Source organism: Hippopotamus amphibius, chromosome 5, assembly GCF_030028045.1.
Source record: "Hippopotamus amphibius kiboko isolate mHipAmp2 chromosome 5, mHipAmp2.hap2, whole genome shotgun sequence".
NCBI lineage: Eukaryota > Metazoa > Chordata > Mammalia > Artiodactyla > Hippopotamidae > Hippopotamus > Hippopotamus amphibius.
This window is the reverse complement of record NC_080190.1, coordinates 63,025,320-63,046,786: the sequence shown is the minus strand read 5'-3', so window position 1 is coordinate 63,046,786 and position 21,467 is coordinate 63,025,320. Positions and strand designations below refer to the sequence as shown.

The window sequence follows — 21,467 nt, the reverse complement described above, 5'->3', positions numbered from 1 at the left end:
TTCATTTGTGTGTATGTGTAGCTCCATGCAATTTTATCACATGTGTAGTCATGTAAACACTCCCACAATTAAGATATAAAACTCTTTCATCACCACAAAGCTCCCTTCTGCTATTCCTTTAAAACTTTATCCATTCAATTCTAACCCTAACCCCTAGCAACCACTAATATGTTGTCCCATCTCTGTAATTTTATTATTTCAAGAATGTTATATAAATGGGATCATATAGTACACAACCTTTTGATACTGAGTTTTTCACTCATCGTAACTCCCGTTAGACCATTCAAGTTGTTGCATAAATCAACAGTTCATTCCTTTTTACTGTTGCACAGTATTCCATGGTATAGAAGTACCACAGTTTGTTTCACCATCTACCCATTAAAAGCATTTGGGGCTTTTTTTTTTAAGCTCTTTATTGGAATATAATTGCTTTACACTGTTGTGCCAGTTTTTGCTGTACAACAAAGTGAATCAGCTGTATTTATACATATATCCCCATGTCCCCTCCCTCCCACAACTCCTTTCCACCCTCCCTATCCCAGCCCTCTGAGTCATCACCCATCATCGAGTTGATCTTCCTGTGTTATGCAGTTGCTTCCCACCAGCTATCTATTTTACATTTGGTAGTGTACATATGTCAGTGCTACTCTCTCACTTCGTCCCAGCTTCCCCTTTGCCCCCCGACCATGTCCTCAAGTTCATTCTCTACATCTGCATCTTTATTCTTGCCCTGTCACTGGGTTCATCAGTACCATTTTTTTAGATTCCATATATGTGAATTAGCATGTGGTATTTGTGGCTTTTTACTTTGGGGCTATTACAAATAAAGCTTCTATGAACATTCATGTATAGGTTTTTGTATGAACATACGTTTTCATCTCTCTGGGATTCATGTCCAGGAATCTAACTACTAATATGGTAGTTTGCAAGTTTACTTTTAAGAAACTGCCAATGGCTATACCATTGTACATTCCTACCAGCAATACATCAGTGATCCAGTCTCTCGAGGGCACCTTTGATTTTGGTCTATATTTTACCTTATAATAGGATGTCTATTACTCAGATAGTTTAATGGTTGCACAGAGAGAGTCTTTTGAAGGTTGATGGATAGACCCCAGAGTTGAGAAGAGTTAGGGTCATCTACTAAAAGTCACTGGGAGCAAAGTAGCATATCACATTTGTGCTAAGGACTCAGTTATTCTCTGTTTAATTATCTTTAGTAATGCAGGAGCTCTCAAATTGTGGTCTGTAGACCAGCAGCATCAGCATTAGCATCACCTAGGAACTTGTTAGAAATATTCCTGGGCTCCACTCCAGGCCTACTGAATCAGAAATTCAAGAGAGTTGGGCCCAGAAATTTGTATTTTAATGAGCCTTGTCTTCTCTGAAGGTAAGAACTACTGTCTACTCTAAGCCTAAAGGAAAAAGAATAAACCCACTACGAAATTCATACTGTATTAGCAGAAACAATGTAGAGCTCTGAGAAACGAGGGGAATTCCTACTTCTAACTGTGGAGACCAGGAACACAGTAAAGTAGCCAGTCCCTGATGGAGAGCATACACAGTCTCACCCCATATCAAAAAGGGCCAGAGGCCAGCACTTACAAAGCACTCCGCAGCATCGTCCATAATTCCCAGCTGGAAACGCTGCTCATCCTGAAAAGTCTTTGCCAGAGCACTGCGGAGAGTGTCAGATGGAAGCACTTTTTCACTACTGCACTGAAACTGGTTAAAGATTCCCTGTAGGGAAGAGGTTAGACAGGGGGAAAGCACAATTTTGTTACTGAGCTTCTATGCATTACAGTCTGTCATGCTAGCATCTCCATGCTTATTGCTATGGAGCCAAATGTACTTCCCATGAGCTGATATGCTTGCAGTTAGTAATGAAAAAGTAAAAAAATCAAGACTCAAAATAAACGGCATGATATGTGCTAATAAGGATCCTTGTTGTTCCATCCAAGTGTGATACCATCAAGGACACGTTAGGAGAGACCGTTGTCATGAGTTAATGCAGTGCAGTTACCTCATTGCCTCTGATATAGAAAGAGGTAGATGGTCTACAATAAATAAAGACAAGTTATATGACACTGAATTGGGGCTCATCCCCATGAAACTTGGCCCCTATGGAACTTGGCCCCCTTCTTTTAAATTGTTTAGCTACTGTAAAATTACCCAAAAGTAAAAAGAATAATATAACAAATACCTATGTGTCTAACACCAATAAATAAACATTCTATCATGTTTACTTTCAACCCACAGAGTCCCCTTTAAGACCAGCCACTCACTATCATGAGTTTGTTGCACAATCTTCTGTTTTTAATACTTTTACATATATTTGTATGTGTGTGTGTGCCTCAATAATACATAGTATGCTTGTGTGTTTGTCTTTTATGTGAAAAGTACCACACAGAACTTTACTTTTTTAAAAAAATTCAGCATTCTTTTTGAGGTTGGCTACCCACATATTTCATCCTTTTTCCCTGCTGCATAGTATTATATCATGTTACTATATCACATCTATTTATCTATTTCTTTATTGACAGACATTTTGGCAGTCTCCAATTTTTTACTGTTATAAAGAGGCTATACCAACTTAAACTTCTACCAGTGCATGAATATAAATAAATTTCCCCATATCCTGTCAGCAATTAATACAGTCAGACTGGTTAATTTTAGTCCTTTCTAACTACATTTAGTTTTTCTGGGTCTTCTGTGAGTACTACTAGCAGCAAATTCCTTCTTTTAGCCTTTCCGTGTCTTTCAAGTGCAGCAGTTTTTTATCCTGGTGTAACTAAATGTATCTATCTTTTCCATTTTTACCTATATCTGAAACAATGATGAATGTGATACCCAGAGAATGGAAACAAAGAGTGGCAACAAGTGGCAACTGGTTTGAGGTGTCCTTCTCAAGTGGTACTGGACCCTCCCTATAGAGATTTTAGAATGTGCTCCTTGACATCACATGGCCCAGATCCACATTAAACCACCCAGATAAACAACTCACCCAACAAGTTACATATCAACATGCCAGGGCTTCCCTGGTGGTTGAGAATCCACCTGCCAATGCAGGGGACATGGGTTCGATCCCTGGGCCGATGGATCCCTGCCAAAATTACTGAGCCTGCGCTCTAGAGCCCGTGAGCCACAACTACTGAGCCCATGTGCTGCAACTACTGAAGCCCGAGCGCCTAGAGCCCGTGCTCCGCATCAAGAGAAGCCACCTCAATGAGAACCCCGCACACCACAATGAAGAGTAACCCCCCCTCACTACAACTAGATAAAGCCTGTGCACAGCAACGAAGACTTAACGCAGCCAAAAATAAATAAATAATAAAATAAATCTTAAAAAAAAAAAACATGCCAAAGAATGTCACTTGCTTGAAATCCTCATTAGTAATTTATTCACATAAAAAAATTCCAGGGTTACTTTTCAGACTTACTAATGAGACCAGAAATGAGATCACTTTTATAAACCTATCTACGTGGGCTAAGAACAGGAGGTCCCACCAACCCAGAATGGCTAATTCTTGGTCCTCATTTTACCTGACATTTTACTTGCAGCAGTTCAGTCACTCACTCCCTTCAGATTGTTATCCAAATATTACCTTCTCAATACAGTATTTCTTGATCATTTTATTTAAAATTCCAAACTCCACCCACTCTTTCTAAATCTCCCACCCTCACTTGTTTTATTTTTTGCTTTGCAACTTCACCAGCAGTCATACCACACATTTTATTTATTTATGTCTAACTGCACTCTCTAGAATATGAAGACAGAAGTGTTTGTCCTTTAATTCCTTGCTATACTCCCAGCACCTAGAATAGTACTGGCATGTAAAAGGCCATAAACAACTAGTTTTAGATGAATGAATAAACGATTTTATATGGTTAGATCTTATAAAGGGAAAATATTGACTCCCTTCTCTTTTTTTAAGCAGATAAAGAATCACCTACAAAAGACGAAAATTTTTCTTGAGGTAATATAACCGGTTCAAGCAAAATGGGACTAAACCTTGTTCTGCTAATTTCAAGAGAACTCTGTTCTCTTACTAGCATCACTCCACTTCATACACATTGAACATCTATCTCTACAGCAGCTTGAGAACAATTTACTGTGTACTCTGCTATTATTTTCCTACAGACAATTCCATATGATGTGCAGGAGGCAGTACCAGCAAAATACATTTAGTATTATTTAATAAGCATGGCGCTGGGGGGAAATCTACTATAATTATTTTAAGTTATTTTGGAGTGACCTAGAAAGTTTTAACAAGTCTATTATAAGATTAGGTAAAGACATGGCAAGACCTTCCATAATTTATTGCTGGAAGTGGAAGAATGTGTATCAGTGACTCCTTAAACTAGACCAAAAGGAAAGGTTTAGGTCCACAGTTAAACACTCCCAGAGTGCAACTGGATATCTGCGACCAATGGGATTTTGAAACCTGGGGAAATGCGAAGAAAAAAGGAAAAGGAAGGTAGGAAAAGAAGTAGTGGCTGCTTCTGCACATGGTAATCTGAACACCTGATGATATGCTGAGAGGAAGTCACTTCAGCTTGGCAAAACTTGGTAACTACTATCATATCCCAACCTGCTGCTGTTCTCAATTGTTAATGGTAAGACATTAATGCTGACAAGGCTCTACCTCTAGAGCAAGTGATGGATGAGGTTTGGTCCTTTGTTCAGAGTCCAAAAACAGTTCCAAAACAAACCAATGGAAAATTAGTTTCAGGATAGTTCTGTAGAAACACAACAAATGCAAGCTACAGGCCCTTTAGTCTTTCTCAACCGGGTTTCTCCAAGAATTAAGCCTTAATACTCTAAGGCATCAACAGTTCCTAATGAAGTAACTTTTCTCCTATGCATAGTACTAGTTATGCTACCATCCCTGAGAGAGTTTAAAAAACAGTCAGTCAAGATACGTTCTGTGTTCTATGGTTCAGATGACCCTGTTTGAGAAAGAAGAGAGCTCCACTGAGAGATTGCATAGAGTAATAGTTAAGAATATGGACTGTGGAACCATACTATTTGGGTTCAAAGTCCCAGCCCTGTTACTTACCATCTATATAACTTTGGGCAAGCTACTTAACTTCTCTAGGCTTCAGTTTTCTCTTCTAAGAGAATAATAGTATTAACCCACCTAGGATTATTTAAGGATTAAATAAGTTATCTTTCTACTTATATTTCAGACTAAAGTCTGACAGTATGAAAGTGCTATCTAAGTGTTAACTATTATTATTAACATTCTATTTGGGGGTCATTTTAGATCACTGCCTGCCACTGATGTGTGAAGAAGGGCCTTGAGAGTCAGAAAGGCTTCTACCTCAAGCTACCTCCCCAGTCTCTGAGATCTTGGTACGAATGATGAAATTCTTCTCTATTCTGCTGTTTGTATTCAAGAGAAGCAGATTTCCCATGACCTAGATAACAAGGGTTTCAGCACAGAGAAAGAAAGACTTAGAGCCAGAGCTCTGACTGCACCCACAGTGGATATGCAACAACAGATCTGGCTCTTGTGTTCAGTGGCATCATCTCCATGCTACTCTTTTTTTAATCTCTTAATTACAGACAGCTTTCTCCATACACACTGAGTATATCTGAATGTATTCAGAATAGCCTCTGTCTGCAACTTCTTTATTTTCTTATTCAATATTTTAATTATGGTTATCAGTCTTGCTCTGCTATTGTTAGGAAGAAGCAAGTGTATCAGGGATGAAGCAGCCTGAGCCTGCCTAGCATGCATCTGTGAGCCGCAGCTCTGGAAGAAGCTGTAGCACAAAGTCCCTCTGTTAGGGCAGCACACTAACCCCTGTGTGTCCCTCTCACATGAGCAGAAGGCTGGAATGGGTCTCCTCCTGTTCCCTTTTTCACCCTCCTCCCACCTTTCCCAGAGGGAGATCCTGTTCACACCAAAGAAAGCCAAGAACATTTAGTTCAGCAATAAGAACAGGTGGTAGCACCAATAAGGAACAAAAACTGGTATTCTTCCAATTGCTGGGTTCTGTGGCAGACAGGGAGAAAGGGCAGGAAGAACCAAAACCCAGGAATCATTTTCCCCTGTGGGGTCCCTGGTCATTTCAATTTTAAAATAAAAAACCCACCTTTGAGGTTTCTCTCTGCTCTTGTTCACAGAGTGAAACCAAAGAGGCCTTTCTTTTCATTCTCAGGAAAAGGCAAATTACTTTTTGTTTGTTAACTATTTTCTTGGATGCAGTGCAAAAGCAACAAGACTGTAATGACTAAAAGCAGGTGCTTCCCCACCCAACTCTCTTGGATCAAGTAGCAAACAATTCTACCCACATGAGCATGTAATTATTTGGATTAGTAAAAACCATGTAAATAAGATAGAAGTGCCATAAAGACAGAAAGTCTTTGTGCTTTGGCATCTACAAATGCAGCTGTTACTTAAGTTGTTGGGGGTTTTTTCCCCTAAGACACAGACTTTGCCTTTAAGCAGGGAACAGCTGTTTATTTCTCTCTCAGAATTTCCTAGCTTTGCATCAAAAAGAAGTCACGAGTAGAGATGTTACAGGTCAAGGAAAAGGGCTGTCACTAAATTTGATGCTTTATGGGCCCATGGTCTTTGAAAAGTGCTCCAGTCAGCAGTCCAATTCATCCCTGAGAGGTGTCCAGCAAACCTTCTGCAAAGGTATAACACATGTTATACACTGCTACTAATTCAATTCTCAGAGTTTCTCTTCTTGATCTGAGCTTCCCGAATCTATCATTTTGGCTCTCACAACTATCCCCTTTTTTTTCACACCTCCTGGAAATCACAGACCTAAATAAATCATAAGCCTGGATGTGGCCAATCGAGCCTGTTTGTAAACACAGCCCTTTGAAAGAAAGGTAAAGGAGCTACTCCTTGAGAGTCACTGACTGCTGGAAAAGAGAACGTTCACCCTAGTTTTGTATGTTCAAAAGAATGTTGAATGTTTTCTTTCAAGAGGGGAAAGAATATTGAAATGTTTACCATTTTGGCACCTGAAACAGTAACACTGGATTTTTAACATTTTATTGCACAAAAGTCCAAACATACAAGGGTAGACAAAATAGCACAATAAATTCCCATGTACCTATCATCCATCCTCAACAATTATCGACCTGTGGCCAATCTCGTTTTATATATACAACCCACCCACTTACCCCTCCCTCCCAGATCACTTAGAAACAAATGCCAGGCATTATTCATCTGTAAATATTTCAGGATGTGCCTCTAAAAAATAAGAATGCTTTTTGTTTAAAACATAAACATAATAGCATTACCACACTCAGAAAAAGGTATCCAGTCAGTTTAACAGAAATTCTTGCTCCACCTTTAGGGAAGGCAGAGAACAGCTGGCCAGTTTCTCTCTTGGGATTCTTTAACCTTATGTCTTAAAATACCTACTTTCTAGGCTTCCTAATTAGAAAATTACTCACATATCCTATATCAGTCCCTTTAAATTAAATTCAGTTATCAATACCATATCTCCCCTTGAGTTTAGGGCTTTATTTGCACTCAATTCATAACCCAATACCTTGGACTTGCAGTGGTGAAGTAAAAGATCATCATAAACTTACCTTTCACACCCATTCCTGCTACCTATGCAAAAATGACACCCACATACACACAAAGGCAGAGACACAGATAGAAACAATAAGACCTCAAGACACCGGACAGATAGACACAGAGGCAGAGACAGGACAAATTCACCCAGGGAATAGTATTGCTTTCAGTGGGAAATCATAAACTACTATTGAGATTTATAAAAATATAACAGTCAATCTGCTGATTTTTGCCAAAATCAAAAATGTAGGACCTGGGACTTCCCTGGTGACACAGTGGTTAAGAATCTGCCTGCAAATGCAGGGGACACGGGTTCGATCCCTGGTCTGGGAAGATCCCACATGCTGAGGAGCAAATAAGCCTGTGCGCCACAACTACTAAGCCTGCGCTCTAGAGCCCACGAGCCACAACTACTGAGCCCATGTGCTGCAACTACTGAAGCCCAGACGCCTAGAGCCCGTGCTCTGCAACAAGAAAAGCCACCGCAATGAGAAGCCCGTGCACCACAATGAAGAGCAGCCCCCACTCGCCACAACTAGAGAAAGCCCGTGCGCAGCAACAAAGACCCAACGCAGCCAAAAAAAAAAGTAGGCCCTTATAGATTACCAACAGTATTCCAATCAAATTTGGAGAATCAATATCATAACCACTTAAACCACAGGGGAAATAAAAAGAGGTACCCTTCTGGACATGCACAAAGATTTTGAGATTGTATAAGTTTTAGGTTCTGCCATAAACTCTGGAAAGAATCATGATGACCTACTATATTTTTCCTTGTAGTCATACCCCTCTATTTGACATACCATGTAAAATTCTGAACTCCAGAATTTTAAAAAAGATAAGAGCCTGAGTTTTACACTATCCAAGTTATGTCAATGTTAAAGTAGTCAAGAATATTTAGGTATGCCTAATACAACTTTAAGACTAAGAAAAGTTTACCAAAAGACCACACAAATATGTTCATATCACATAGAAAAGCAAAACAAGGAAGTTCAATTCAAACACATATGTGCGTTTGACATAAGGACATATCTTCCTTATGTGAGTGTTACTTATACTAGCTAAAATTTCCAGGTAACATACTAGAAATCTAATTTCCTGGCTTAAATAGTCAGTCCAGGATAAGATAATGGGTTTACTCCTCTTTGATAATGGCCATAACTATAGGACAATGAAGAACCTTCCATTCCTACAAGCTACATAAAAAAAAAAAATGGCCAAACTGTAATTCCTTATACCACTTTAACCCATATGCTTATGCTTCAGTCCCAAGCACAGGAACAGCTACATGGTACACAATAAAAAAAAATTGAGAGATTTGTTCCCTGAACTCTCAGATTTCCCCCCAATTAACAAAGTGGGCTATCAGCAGAACGCAGACCTTCCTGCGCCTTCACAACAGTCTTACTGCTCTACAGATACAGATTTACATTCCACGGCACCCTACATACAAAAACATATTTCCTCCCTCCCTACCTCCATCACCACACCATTCCCCGGCTTTTATGCCTTATACTAACATTCTTTAAAAAAAAAAAAATCACTAATTGAGAAGATTTGTTGGATTTAATCATTCAATGCAGCATTCTTCTTTGCCTATAACAAAAAACACTCTGTCCTACATCCTGGCACTGCAAAGCCTCTAGTACAATCCCTGGAAGGAGAACAAAATCTTTGTGGCATACTAAGTACAGAGGACGGATTTCCTCCTCTGGACAGAGATAAATAAATAAACCAATACCAAAGTAAAGTCATACCCTGGGGGCCGAGGTGTAAGAACAGATTCAATATGAATAATAAATAAGAGCTCTGGGATATAGGCATGACGACAGTTTAGGTCAGGAAAAAATCTTTCAATAATACTAGATGGGAATAAATTTGGTATTTTAGAAGGGACAGGGTAATCAGCACACAAATCTCTTCTATTTGCTAAGTCAGAGTTGAAAGGCACTGTGGTTGAAAGTAAACAGAAAGACAAACTAACACAAATTCTTTATTAATAATTTGCATGCAAGATTTTGAGGCTGCAATTACTTTAGGGACTTAGTGTCAAGTAACACAGAAAAAAAAAACAGTATATTTTATAGGACCAAAAGAAATGGATTATCATAAATATTGTGTACAAACCACCAAAAAGTACTAGATATAACATATACTATGGTACCAATGAAGATCACAAGGCACAGGACTACTGACATTCATAAAGCAGAAGAAAAAAACAAAAATATTAAACAAAGACATGATCCAAAAGGTATTCACATAAGGCCAGTAGTTTTAAGGTGCTAGATAAAGTAAACAACTGGAGAAAGAGCAGGGATACATATCTTTCAGCCAGACTTGGAAGGGCAAATCCTTCATCCAAACATCAGATTAACAGAAAGTTGGCTAGATTCTGACTCATCGAGGAACATGTTTGTGTTTCTTTTTGTCCTTAATAGTAGGTTCTGGAGATAAGCAATTATGCTCTAACAGAAAGAATTCTGACTGTATAAAGGATTGGCAAGTTTTGCAGAGCACTTCAAATTCAGGAATTTTAGAATCTCTCGTTTTAAAAAAATCTAAGAAATAAGAATTTTACATATCAAACTTAGCATTAAAGAATACAAACAGGTCATGAAGTATCAGCAAAAAGGAATTCCTATTAGCCTCATCAAGTATTCCTCTAAATTTTAAATAGGAGGCAGAGAAAAAATATATAAAATTACACCCACAGAGAAAAATATGTAGAATTGCACCCACACTGGGACACCACAAAGTTAACATGTAACTTAACCGCAGGATACCAAATAACTGCTATGCTGAGAGAACCCCAGGCTTTCACTTCTTCCATCAGCAGATCTTTCCCACCACCAACTCCCCTCCCTGCCCCCTCTCCTCCCCCCACCACATTTCACCCTTCCTTTACTAAATGAGGCATGAACATCTAGATTACTAGACCTACTAAAAAAAAGTATGAGACTAAAAGTCACAATATGAAAATCTCTATTAAATAGGACAAGGGTGAGGGAGAATATAAAAGACAGAAAGAAAAAGAAAAGGAAAAGGCAATACCCAAAACTCCATAACTAAAATACCAAGAAAAACTAAAAGACTATATGAATCCAGAAAAATTATGTTTATATTATGGTCCAGGCATTGTGAGGAACACCAAGAAGAAAAGCTGGGCCACATTCCTAGAAACCCACTCAGCCATGCTAAACACCGTTAAGTCAATCATGGATGTAGATACAGTATTTTTAAACTTCATGAAGACGATATATTTCTGAAAGAGTTCTGAAAGGTAGATGTGGTTTGGTTTAAAAGGATGTGTTATTGTTTTTTTTTATTGTTATGTTATTATTTTGGGTGCCAAGGGATCCAGGCAAAGTGAATGACATCTGCAGAGCAATGTCTAAAAGGCAGGCCTAGTAAGTGTACCATCTGCTATCATAGCTGAAATGGAGAGTGCCTGGGGAAGGAGAGGAAGGGAAAAGGAAGTGTGAAATTAGTTTTTTAAATGTCCGTAATCCTGCTTTTTTAAGTGATTTAAGAGACAACTGGGAGCCACTTCAAGGTTATAAGAAGGGAGTAACTTCAAAATAGCACTCCAGGGTAGTCTTTGGTTAGAACGAATGAACTAGGAAGATGCTAGAGATGGAAAGGCAATTTAAGGATCTGAAAAAAAAAAGTACTCTTTTTACTAAAACAGTGGGCAGAAGACTTATTACTACAAATATTATAGATCGGAGAGGAGGCATAAAGAGAAATGACAATCTCTGTGGTAGAATTCAGGCTATTTTCAGTTTTCCTCTGTGTACTTTAATATGCTTTCCAGAATGATTGATTTTATTTATAATAAAAATCATCATTCAAATAAGGAACAAATGTGATGTGTATATACAGCCAAAGAATAATAAATAAATGTCATGTGCCTACCACACAATTTAAAAAATGGAAAAACTGAGTTTGAGACTTCACAAATTATTATATGTCCCTCATTCCACCTTCCAGAGGTAACCATTATCCTGAATTTTGTGAAAATCATTCCTTTTTTCTCTATAATTTTAGCACATGTATGTATCCCTGAACAATATGTTATTTAGTTCTGCCTGTTTTGAATTTATATATAAATGGAATCACAGTTTAGCAGTCTTCTGTGACTTGCTTTTTTCATTCGATGTACAAATCCTTCTTGACTTACGACAGGGTTACAACCCATTAAACCCATCTTAAGTTGAAAATACACCTAACTTATCTACTAAACATCATAGCCTAGTCTAGCCTACCTTAAACTTGCTCAGAACATTTACATTAGCCTACAGTTGGGCAAAATCATCTAATATAAAGTCTACTTTATTATAAAGTGTTGAATATCTGATCTAATTTATTGAATACTGTACTGAAAGTGAAAAACAGAATTTTGTATGGGTGCAAAATGGTCATAAGTGCATCAGTGATTGTATAACCTCATGATTGTGTGGCTGGGAGCTGAGGCTCACTACAGCTGCCCAGCATCATAAGAAAGTATCATACCGTATATATCACTAGCCCAAGAAAAGATCAAAATGCAAAGTAAGGCTTCTACTGAATGCACATAGCTTTCACACCATCATAAAGTCAAAAACTCGTAAGTCAGACCATCATAAGTTGAGGACTGTCTGTAATGTTTCTGTGATTAATTCAAGTTGACATATGTAGCTGCAGGCCAGTCATTTTCACTACTATATAGCATTTTACTCTGAGAATAAGCCGTAAATTTTCAATCCATTATACCATAATTGGAATGGGTTGTTTCCATTTTTCACAAAAAAATACTACTTTAAATATCCTCGAATATATTTTCTCATATGTATGTACAAGGCAGTTTTCTACAGCAAATATCCAGGAGTAGAATTACTGAGTAGTAGGGTACCTGCTACTTCAATTTTATTTGACAAAAGTAATGACAAACTAGTTTCCTAAATAGTGGTATCAATTTATATTCCTACCAACAATGTATGTAAATTCTCATTATTCCATCTTTTAGGTAACAATTTTATCTGACTTTTAAATTTCTACTAATCTGAAGGGTGTAGTTTAATTTACACTTTTTAGATTACTAAAGAGGGTAAGCCTCTTTCATATGCTTAAAGGTCAATTAATTGGGTTTCCCATTCTGAGAAATCCCTATTTATGTGTTTTGTCCATTTTCTTGTTGACTCATTTTATTTTTTATTTATTCTTCATGGGAGTTATTTTCTGGAGTTCTATGCTCGATACCAATTCTTTGTTGATTATATATACTGCAGATACTTTCTCCCAATTTGTAGCCTTGTGTATTTATTGTCTTTATGGAGTCTTCTAATGAACAGAAGTTCTTGAATTTTCTATAGTAAAATGTACCAAGTTTTTTAACTTTGTATTTTTCATGTCTTATTTATTAAATCCTCTCTATCCCTTAGGCCAGGATATTGTCTCATAGTTTCTTCTAAAACAAAGTATTATGTCTTTCACATTTTAGTCCTCAATTCATCTGAAATTCTTACTTTTGGTATAATATGAAGTAGGGATCTAATTTCCTTTTTGTCTATACAAATAACCAGTTATATAAGCATATTTATTGGAAAGTCTAAGACTATAATTTTCAAATTAAGTGCACAATAATTAAAAGAATGCAAACAATGCCATCTAAAACAAACTATGTGCGAACTAGAGCCTAATTATTTAACATTTATTTAGCACTGAGGGATTGAAAAGCACTTTAGGAAAAAAAAAATCAAAATTTTAATCTTCTAATATAGCAAAAGAGGCAGTGAAAGAAAGAAATCTAATGGATAAATCAGGCAGTGAGTTACAACACACCCTCAGAGTGATAAAGGCCCAAAACACAGCCTTCGATCCACTAAGCCCATTTACCTGTCTAGCATAAGCAACTGCTTCTCTGAAAAACTCCTAAGATACGTCCTCAGCCCCTTTAGCTTGAAAAACAACTTCCTTTCTGTAACTGGGTGTCTCAGAAGGTGTCCCATAAGGCCTAGTGGTTGGTTTTTTTAAATCTCTCTGACTTATATAATTATATCAATTTATATTAAAGTAACAATTTGTCCCTGTGAAAAATGAAACATCACAAGATTGTGTCAGCCAGTTCTCCAGAGTTCCATCTGGGTCAAAGAATATGGCACAGTACTGACTAATCAAAGGCATGTCAGAGGGTCATGTAAGTTCCATCATCCCCTCCTGGTACAGATAGGAGTTTCCAGTTTCAGGAGATTCTTCTACCAGGGATTCCTCTAGGATTCAAATCTCTCTAGCAGTAACTTGCCTTGTTATTTTGGTTTTAATGCCATGAACCAGACTTCTCTTGGACTTGCTGACCAAAGGACCACTATGTTTCTTGTTTATCTAAAATTAGATAGTTAATGTCAATGTACCTTTCAGAAAATCAAGCCAAATGCTCTTTTGGATGGACTGCTGTCTGAATGGGCATAGTCAGAAATGTTACAACCTGCAAAAACTCTGGTTTTATTAAAATTTCATATTTAAACTCCCCAATTAACCAATAATTTATATTCTATATTTTGCTAAAAATTATAATGGTTCCAAACAAAGGGTAGGAAAAAAAGGTATTTGTGACCCTAGTGGCAAAAAGTTCAGAAGACTCGGTTATCTCTTTCCAGAGATATCTGCCTACCATGGACTAAAACTTCAGACTGATATTGGTCAAAAAATTGTTTTGAGTCAGTTGTTGCAAATTTAACTGGAAAAATCTCCTGGATTTTTTGGTCACAATTCCAGCTCCCAGATGTAAAACAACTAAATTAATAATGATCATAGCCAAGCGTCCCTGTGACAAACCAACAATCCAGATTTCATGAGACTGAAAAATGACTGTAGAAGCTTACTCAGAACTCAAGCGTACTCATCCAATCACAAATAATCCATTGTATATCAGGACCAAGAAAACAGCAAGGACACCTGCTGGAAAAGTAATGAAGAATGGGCCCTTTACACATCCACGTTCTTTCCCTTTAGTAACTTACCTTAAATCTCTGTGTCATTACTCCCTCACATTAAGCCATGTTATTTGTCTCTAAATGAATCCTCAGTTTCATTTTATTCAGAAATGAAAAAACTGGAGTCACATAACGGGGTAGAGAACCGATATAAAGAATCTATTGATTATTATATGTGATAATGGGAAATATTAGGGAATGGGGAAATGGGAAAATTTTAGTACTGGCTTTTCTTTTCTTTGTTTTTTTGTTGTGTGATTCCATTTGTAGAAATTCTGGAAGGGGCAAAACTAAGGTGGGGAAAAACAACAATAACAAAACAGTGGTTGCCTCTGAGGATGTGGAGAAATGACTGGGAAGACATGGAGGCACTTTCTGGGGAGACGGAAATGAATCATATGAGGAGTGTGGATCACAGGTGTATATCCATTTAGTACTGCTTTTCTTAATAGAGTTTGTTGCTAAATTTAGCTTTAATAGACAATAGTTAATTCCATGAAAAACAGTTGGTTGTTTATTCTTTCAAAATGAAAATTTAGTATTAGCTTTTCAGATAAATACTCAAAGGCTAAGCACATTTGAATAGTATCCTATCACATTAGATAGAGTTGTGCAGGCCAAAGGTTCAGAGAAACAGAATACCCAAACCAAGCAGTAGTTCTTTGAAGCAAGCAAAACTAATTATACTTATCCTTTGCACTAAACCACAGGCAAATAATGTAGTAACAAATTCTTTAGCAACAACCTGAATAACCAAACCACCTCAATATTGATCATTAACCTGATGATAGTGAGAAGAAATAAATTTGAAGTATTTACCTTGAGAGCACAAAAGATACAGGAATCCCCCATGCATTTGTGAGTTGTAAGCTGCCTAAAGCTACGTCGGAAGATGTCCAAGTGCCATAAAACCTGATGAAAAGGGAAAATACTTCATTACTCTACAAAAAAACAAAAACCCATTTAATTTTAAATTCAAGAGATCAAGGAAACATAGGTAATGATTGCAACAGACATTGTTACAAGAGAAAAGATCACTCTAGTGCATTTAAAAAAAAATGTCAAAAAAGGTGAGGTATCTAATCAGAGGGATAGATGACCATATTCTGGAAAAGACACTAATTAGAACGTAAAGTAGGTCACACAGAGGAAATGTGATATGACATACATCAAACTCCTAATGAGGGAGTTTATGGGTTAAAACTGCAGAATAAGGATTTATTTTAATGGTCCACACAAGAAAAGCAAGAATAATTTAAAACTTATTTGGAAGTTTGAATTGTAGTGTGGAATTTTGTCTTTGTTAGAGTTCTCAATTTTTGTTTTTTTTTTTTTTTTTTTTTTTTTATAAATTTATTTATTTATTTATTTTACTGGCTGTGTTGGGTCTTTTTTTTTTTTTTTTTTGCTGTGCGTGGGCTTTCTTTTAGTTGCGGTGAGTGGGGCTGCTCTTCGTTGTGGTGCGCGGGCTCCTCATTGCCGTGGCCTCCCTTGTTGCGGAACACGGGCTCCAGGCGCGTGGGCCTCAGTAGTTGCAGCACATGGGCTCAACAGTTGTGGCTCATGGGCTCCAAAGCGCAGGCTCAGTAGTTGTGGCTCACGGGCCCAGTTGCTCCGCGGCATGTGGGATCTTCCTGGAGCAGGGATCGAACCCGTGTCCCCTGCATTGGCAGGCAGATTCTCAACCACTGCGCCACCTAGGAAGCCCTAGAGTTCTCAATTTTTGGACCTTTCTCCGAAAGATGTGACCTCCTTAAGTCAACAGAATAAAAAAAATAATGGTGATATCAACAGTGAGAAATCTGTTCATAGTATGTAACCTTGATACAATGTGATGAGAACAGCACTTTACTTTTATGGTATTTCTCTCAAAAGCCCATAACCCCAGTCTAATCATGAGAAGCATATCAGACAAATTCTAATAGTGGGACATCCTACAAAATACTTGACTAGTACTTTTCAAAATTTTCAAGATCATCAAAAACAAGGAAATTGTGAGAAACTGTCACAGCCAAGAGGAGCCTAAGGAGACGTGATAAGTAAATGTAAACGTAGTATCCTGGATGGGGTCCTGGAATACAAAAAGACACTACATAAAAAACTCACAAAATCTGAATAAACTAAGGACTTTAGTTGAAAAAGAAATGGTGTAACATAGTGAATGGTAGTAATTAGTGAAGGTACTTAAATTCTTTCTATAGGCTTGACAGCATAGAATTTTTTGTCTTCAAATAAAAATTTGAAAACTGAGAGTATGGAACTTTTATTACATAAATGAGATTGACAATGAAATTTTGCCATTTGCAAAAACATGGATGGACTTGGAGGTTATTATGCTAAGTGAAATAAGTCAGATAGAGAAAGACAAATACTGTATGATATCACTTACATGTCGAATCTAAACAATAAAATAAACTAGTGAATATAACAAAAAAGAAACAGACTCACAGATACAGAGAATAAACCAGTGAGGAGAGGGAAGGTGGGGGGCAAGATAGGGGTAGGGGATTAAGAGGTACAAATTATTCTGTATGAAATAAGTAAGCTACAAGGATATATTGTACAACACAGGGAATGTAGTCAATATTTTATGGTAACTATAAATGGAGTATAACTTTTAAAAATTGCAAATCACTATGTTGTACAACTCTAACCTATATAATATTATACATCAACTTTACCTCAATTTTTTTAAAAAGACATTTTTATACCACTGAGAAGATTAAACATGGCTTGGGTATTAGATAATATTAATAATTTTAGTTAAATTTTTGAGGTGTGATAAAGTCATTAAGATTATGGGTTTTTTTCATGTCCTTATGTACTAGAGAAATACACTGAAGTATTTAAAGATCACATGATGCTTGGAAGTAGCTTAAAACAATTCAGCAACAAAGGGGGGCAGGACTTCCTAGGTGACGCAGTGGTTAAGAATCCACCTGCCAATGCAGGGGACACGGGTTAAGCCCTGCTCTGGGAAGATTCTACATGGTGCGGGGCAACTACGCCTATGTGCCACAAATACTGAGCCTGTGCTCTACAGCCCGCGAACCACAACTACTGAGCCTGTTTGCTGCACCTGCTGAGGCCCGCAAGCCTAGAGCCCATGCTCCGCAACGAGAGAAGCCACCGCAATGAGGAGCCCATGCATTGCAATGAAGAGTGCCCCCCACCACCACAACTAGAGAAAGCCCGTGTGCGGCAACAAAGACCCAGTGGAGCCAATTAATTAATTAATTAATTTTTAAAAAGCAGGGGGGGCAGTGAATGAACTAAGACTGGTAAATATTAATCATTGTTGAGCCTGGTTGATGTGTGCATGAAGATTCATAATACAAAATAAATAAGTAAATAAACTTGACAAGATTTTTGTACTACAAATGAGAAAAATAAAATGCTATGACTGTATAAGGTCACAAGGCTAGTTTAAAGAAAGGCTAAAACTAGAACCCAGGTCTCCTAATTCCTAAGTCCAGTGCTTTTTATACCAAGTATGTTGTCTTGTCTTTTTTTCTCTGTCTGTTATGATAACAACTTATCTTCTCATACAGCCGAGGTGTAAAGCTAATATTTTACCCAAGCATAATTATCCTGGGTGGCAAATTTCAATTATTTTTACTCTGAAGAAGAGAAAAAAGGGGAAAGTAATCACTTGAAAGCTAGGCCAAGGGGGATGAATCTAACACACCATGGCCCTAACTGGGCAGGGCAGGCAGACAGACAGGAAGCTTTGGGATTCTGAGACAGCTAAGGTGGCAAGCAAGACCAAAAGGCAGATGATCACCTTAGGGGAATTTATTCTCTACCAGCTCTGTGCAAGCATATCTGACCATACACAACAGGAGGGCTCAGAGGAAGGAGATGAAGAAGTGGACAAAGACTGGACCCCAATCAGTACGTATGCTGAGAGCCTGAATATTATGGGACAAGAGTAACATACCTTATGGAAAGAATTTTGCTTTCTATGCTAGAGGAAAGCAACTAGGGTGATGAGACACCTTGGTCTCAAATGGTAAAAAGGAAACAGTAGAGACTGTTCAGGAAAAAAGTCAATAAACAAGTAGTAAGATCATCTAGTCGATGTACCTCGGTTTAGGCAGGTAAGTAGTAGCAGCTACAGTTATTATTTCTATTTTCATTATTAATCTCCTTTTACAAATGAGGTAATTGAGACTCAAAGAGATAAAGTGACTTGCCTACAATCAGAGATTAACTTCAAAAATGATCTTAGGCTGCTGACCTCAAACAGAGACTATCAAGTATTAGATTTAAAAGAGTAATCAGAAATACAGCATCAGCAACTGAAAGTCAAAGTTCACCAGAAAGAAGAAACTACCCTTACCTGCAAGGCACTGTTGAGGAAGCAGCTGTTTTGTCCTGGCTCATTGCTGAGGCCTTTGCTGGGGGCTATGGAAGTTGAGCTTCGAGGAGCAAACATCCCTTGGACACTACCACGGCCCCCTGAAAAATAATTTCTCTTCCAAGACATTATTGTTCACATTTAGCCTGAAAACAGAGAGAAAGCTTTGTATCTTTTGGGTAGGGAGCTTCTGTCTGCTGCAGTCCTTAATATAAAGAGAATCCAGAATTTAACAAATTTATGTTGAAAGATTTTGAATTTACAACCTTTCAAACATCATATATTTAGCTCAAGAAACTCAGGCATCCTTAGATCCACATGACAGAGCTGTCTTCTACTTGCTCCAAACAATGCCCAAAATTTAGCATGGCACAGGACTGATTCAAACAGAGAAATCCTTAAGCATTGCTTCCTCTATTTTTCTTGAACTGCCTCCATAAAATCGTGGTGAAGTGGCTGTAATCCTCAACTCCAGCAGAATCCAGGATCAGGGCAGGATACACTCTTTAGGCTTGTTTATAATGCTTCTTATGGATTGAAGATTTTTCCAACTGGAAGGAGAGGCAGACAGATAAGCAAGAATCCAACGCAACCCTCCTCGCCTTCTATTGCCTCGTCCCATCATCCTCCAAAGTAAAAACCCAAGTTCTAAGCAACTGACATAGATTCCACAAAGCTAAGAAGCTTGTTTGAAATACATGAAGTTTCTGTTGTTGTTCTAATGCTGTTTTTTTAATATGCCCCAAACATCTTCAATTATTCCATCCAGAGCTTCAGAAATTCTCTTCTCTTTTCCTCTGTGACCAGACTAGCCAGCTGTGCCAGAAAGCTTTAACAGAAAAAAAAAAAAAAAAAAAAAATCAAAAGCTTGCGTCATTTAATGACTCTACTAGCTTTGTGCTGTTCTGCCAAGATCAACTGTTGCCTCACCTCTCACTATAAACTTGAAACCTTGGCAAACAATGCTCACCCCCACCCCACCCCCCAAAAAACCTAACAACAAAAAGGAGAAACACTCAAACCAAAGTGGTGGGGGGAAAAGCTGTGAGCAGCTTTGCTCTCCTAATTTTCAAATTTTCTAGGAGGAAAACGAAGTTGATCTGGACAAAAATAAAAACTGAATGCACACTTTCCAAAATCAGGCTAAAAAAAAATTACCAAGTAAACACATACCAAACTAGAAATTGAAACAGTTTCTTTCAGATGTTGTGAGTTCAGAAATGTTTAAAGGTTTCTTACATGCTCATAACTATAAAAGCCTATTTAAAGGTGGGAGGGGCACGTAATCAGTCTGGACTCTTGAGTAAAGATGTTCCATCCCAGAGAAACCCTCACGGTGAGTAAACCATATGTCCTCAACATCCAGTCCAAAAGAACTAAATCTTCTTCTGACCTGTTTGTTTGTATGTTACATTTTTTGCCAGGGGATCAGAGAGATAATTTGGGTTACAAATCACTTAATCCTCAGATTATATCCAAGGCTCTCACGATCAGAAGCCATCCATTGACCAACATTAATTTTCAACTAATTAAAATGCCAGTGAGGCAACAGGGGAAAATCTCCTTGGAAGGAATGCTTCTAACATTCACCTTTACATTTTCCTATAAGGGTGCCAGGTCCACATAAGGAAAACATTAAGAGTGTTAAATATTAAATTTGGTTTCTAACAGTTTCCCAAGCTTCTCCCTTCCTTACCACCATCACATGAATGACCTAAAAAAGCAAAAATGTTGTAATATCTTAATCATTCTCGGATCACCTGGCACTATCCATAGTGTGTTCGGTGGGAAAGCAGAGGCACAGGAACATTAAATGGTTGCACAAGACTGTTCTTCCCCTTCTCTAAATTCCCAGACTATTTATAATCTACAGGTTTCAATTAAAGTATTTGATTATACATTATAGTGTCATATTATTCTCTATTTGTTTTTATTACTCTCTGTTTTTATAAGGTGTCAAGTCACATATCCTGACTATGACCGTATGAAATGAAATACTGTCAGACATGTGCTAAACAATACCTACATTCTTTATTTAATTTTCATAACAGCCCTATCATGTAGGTATTAATAGTTCCATTTCACAGAAGAGTAAAGGTAGGCTTAAAGACATTAACTTGCCTAAATCAAAGCTGGTAAGTGGCAGAGCTAGAATTGTTTGACTACTTACTGTGACTTAATTATGAATTTTATTATACTATTCCAAAATCCCCTAACACAGGGCTAGTCTAGTCATAAGGAGGCACTCAATAAATACTGCCTGATGATTAGCATATAGCACAAGGAAGGATCCCATGTCTCCCACACAGACTAGACTACAAGACCCTCAACCCTCTAGGCACACACTCATACACACCCCACTCAAGGCCACTAAGCAACTTCCAACAAGCCATGCAGCATTCCTTCAGCTCAACTGCTGCAAAGGAATGACAAGTGCCAAGCCTCCACTTTGCTCAAAGCCAGAAGGACTTGGCAGACAGGTGGGGTTTCCAGTATCCACGTAAGGAGCTCACTGAAACTCAGCCTGCCCTATGATACACACCCCTGACTTCAGGGAGCAAAGGGACAAAAGGCATTAGCAGAAAA

General features: G+C 37.8%; 1 protein-coding gene across 26 annotated transcripts in view; it reads right to left on the bottom strand.

The window, feature by feature from the left end:
- Positions 1–21,467, bottom strand: part of USP54 (ubiquitin specific peptidase 54) — a 121,075-nt gene that overhangs the window by 36,383 nt on the left and 63,225 nt on the right. For 21 of the 26 annotated variants that reach the window (XR_009053693.1, XM_057734654.1, XM_057734656.1 and 18 more), the window contains 3 exons: positions 18,864–19,710; positions 15,341–15,433; positions 1,606–1,740 (listed from right to left, as the gene is read on the bottom strand). Coding sequence is in view for 25 of the 26 variants with exons in the window: in XM_057734654.1 (XP_057590637.1) it covers positions 1,606–1,740; positions 15,341–15,433; positions 18,864–19,010 (375 nt within the window). In the remaining variant the exon portion in view is untranslated. The remainder of the gene's footprint in view (positions 1–1,605; positions 1,741–15,340; positions 15,434–18,863; positions 19,711–21,467) is intronic. The other 5 variants (XM_057734662.1, XM_057734661.1, XM_057734660.1 and 2 more) reach the window with 1 other exon arrangement.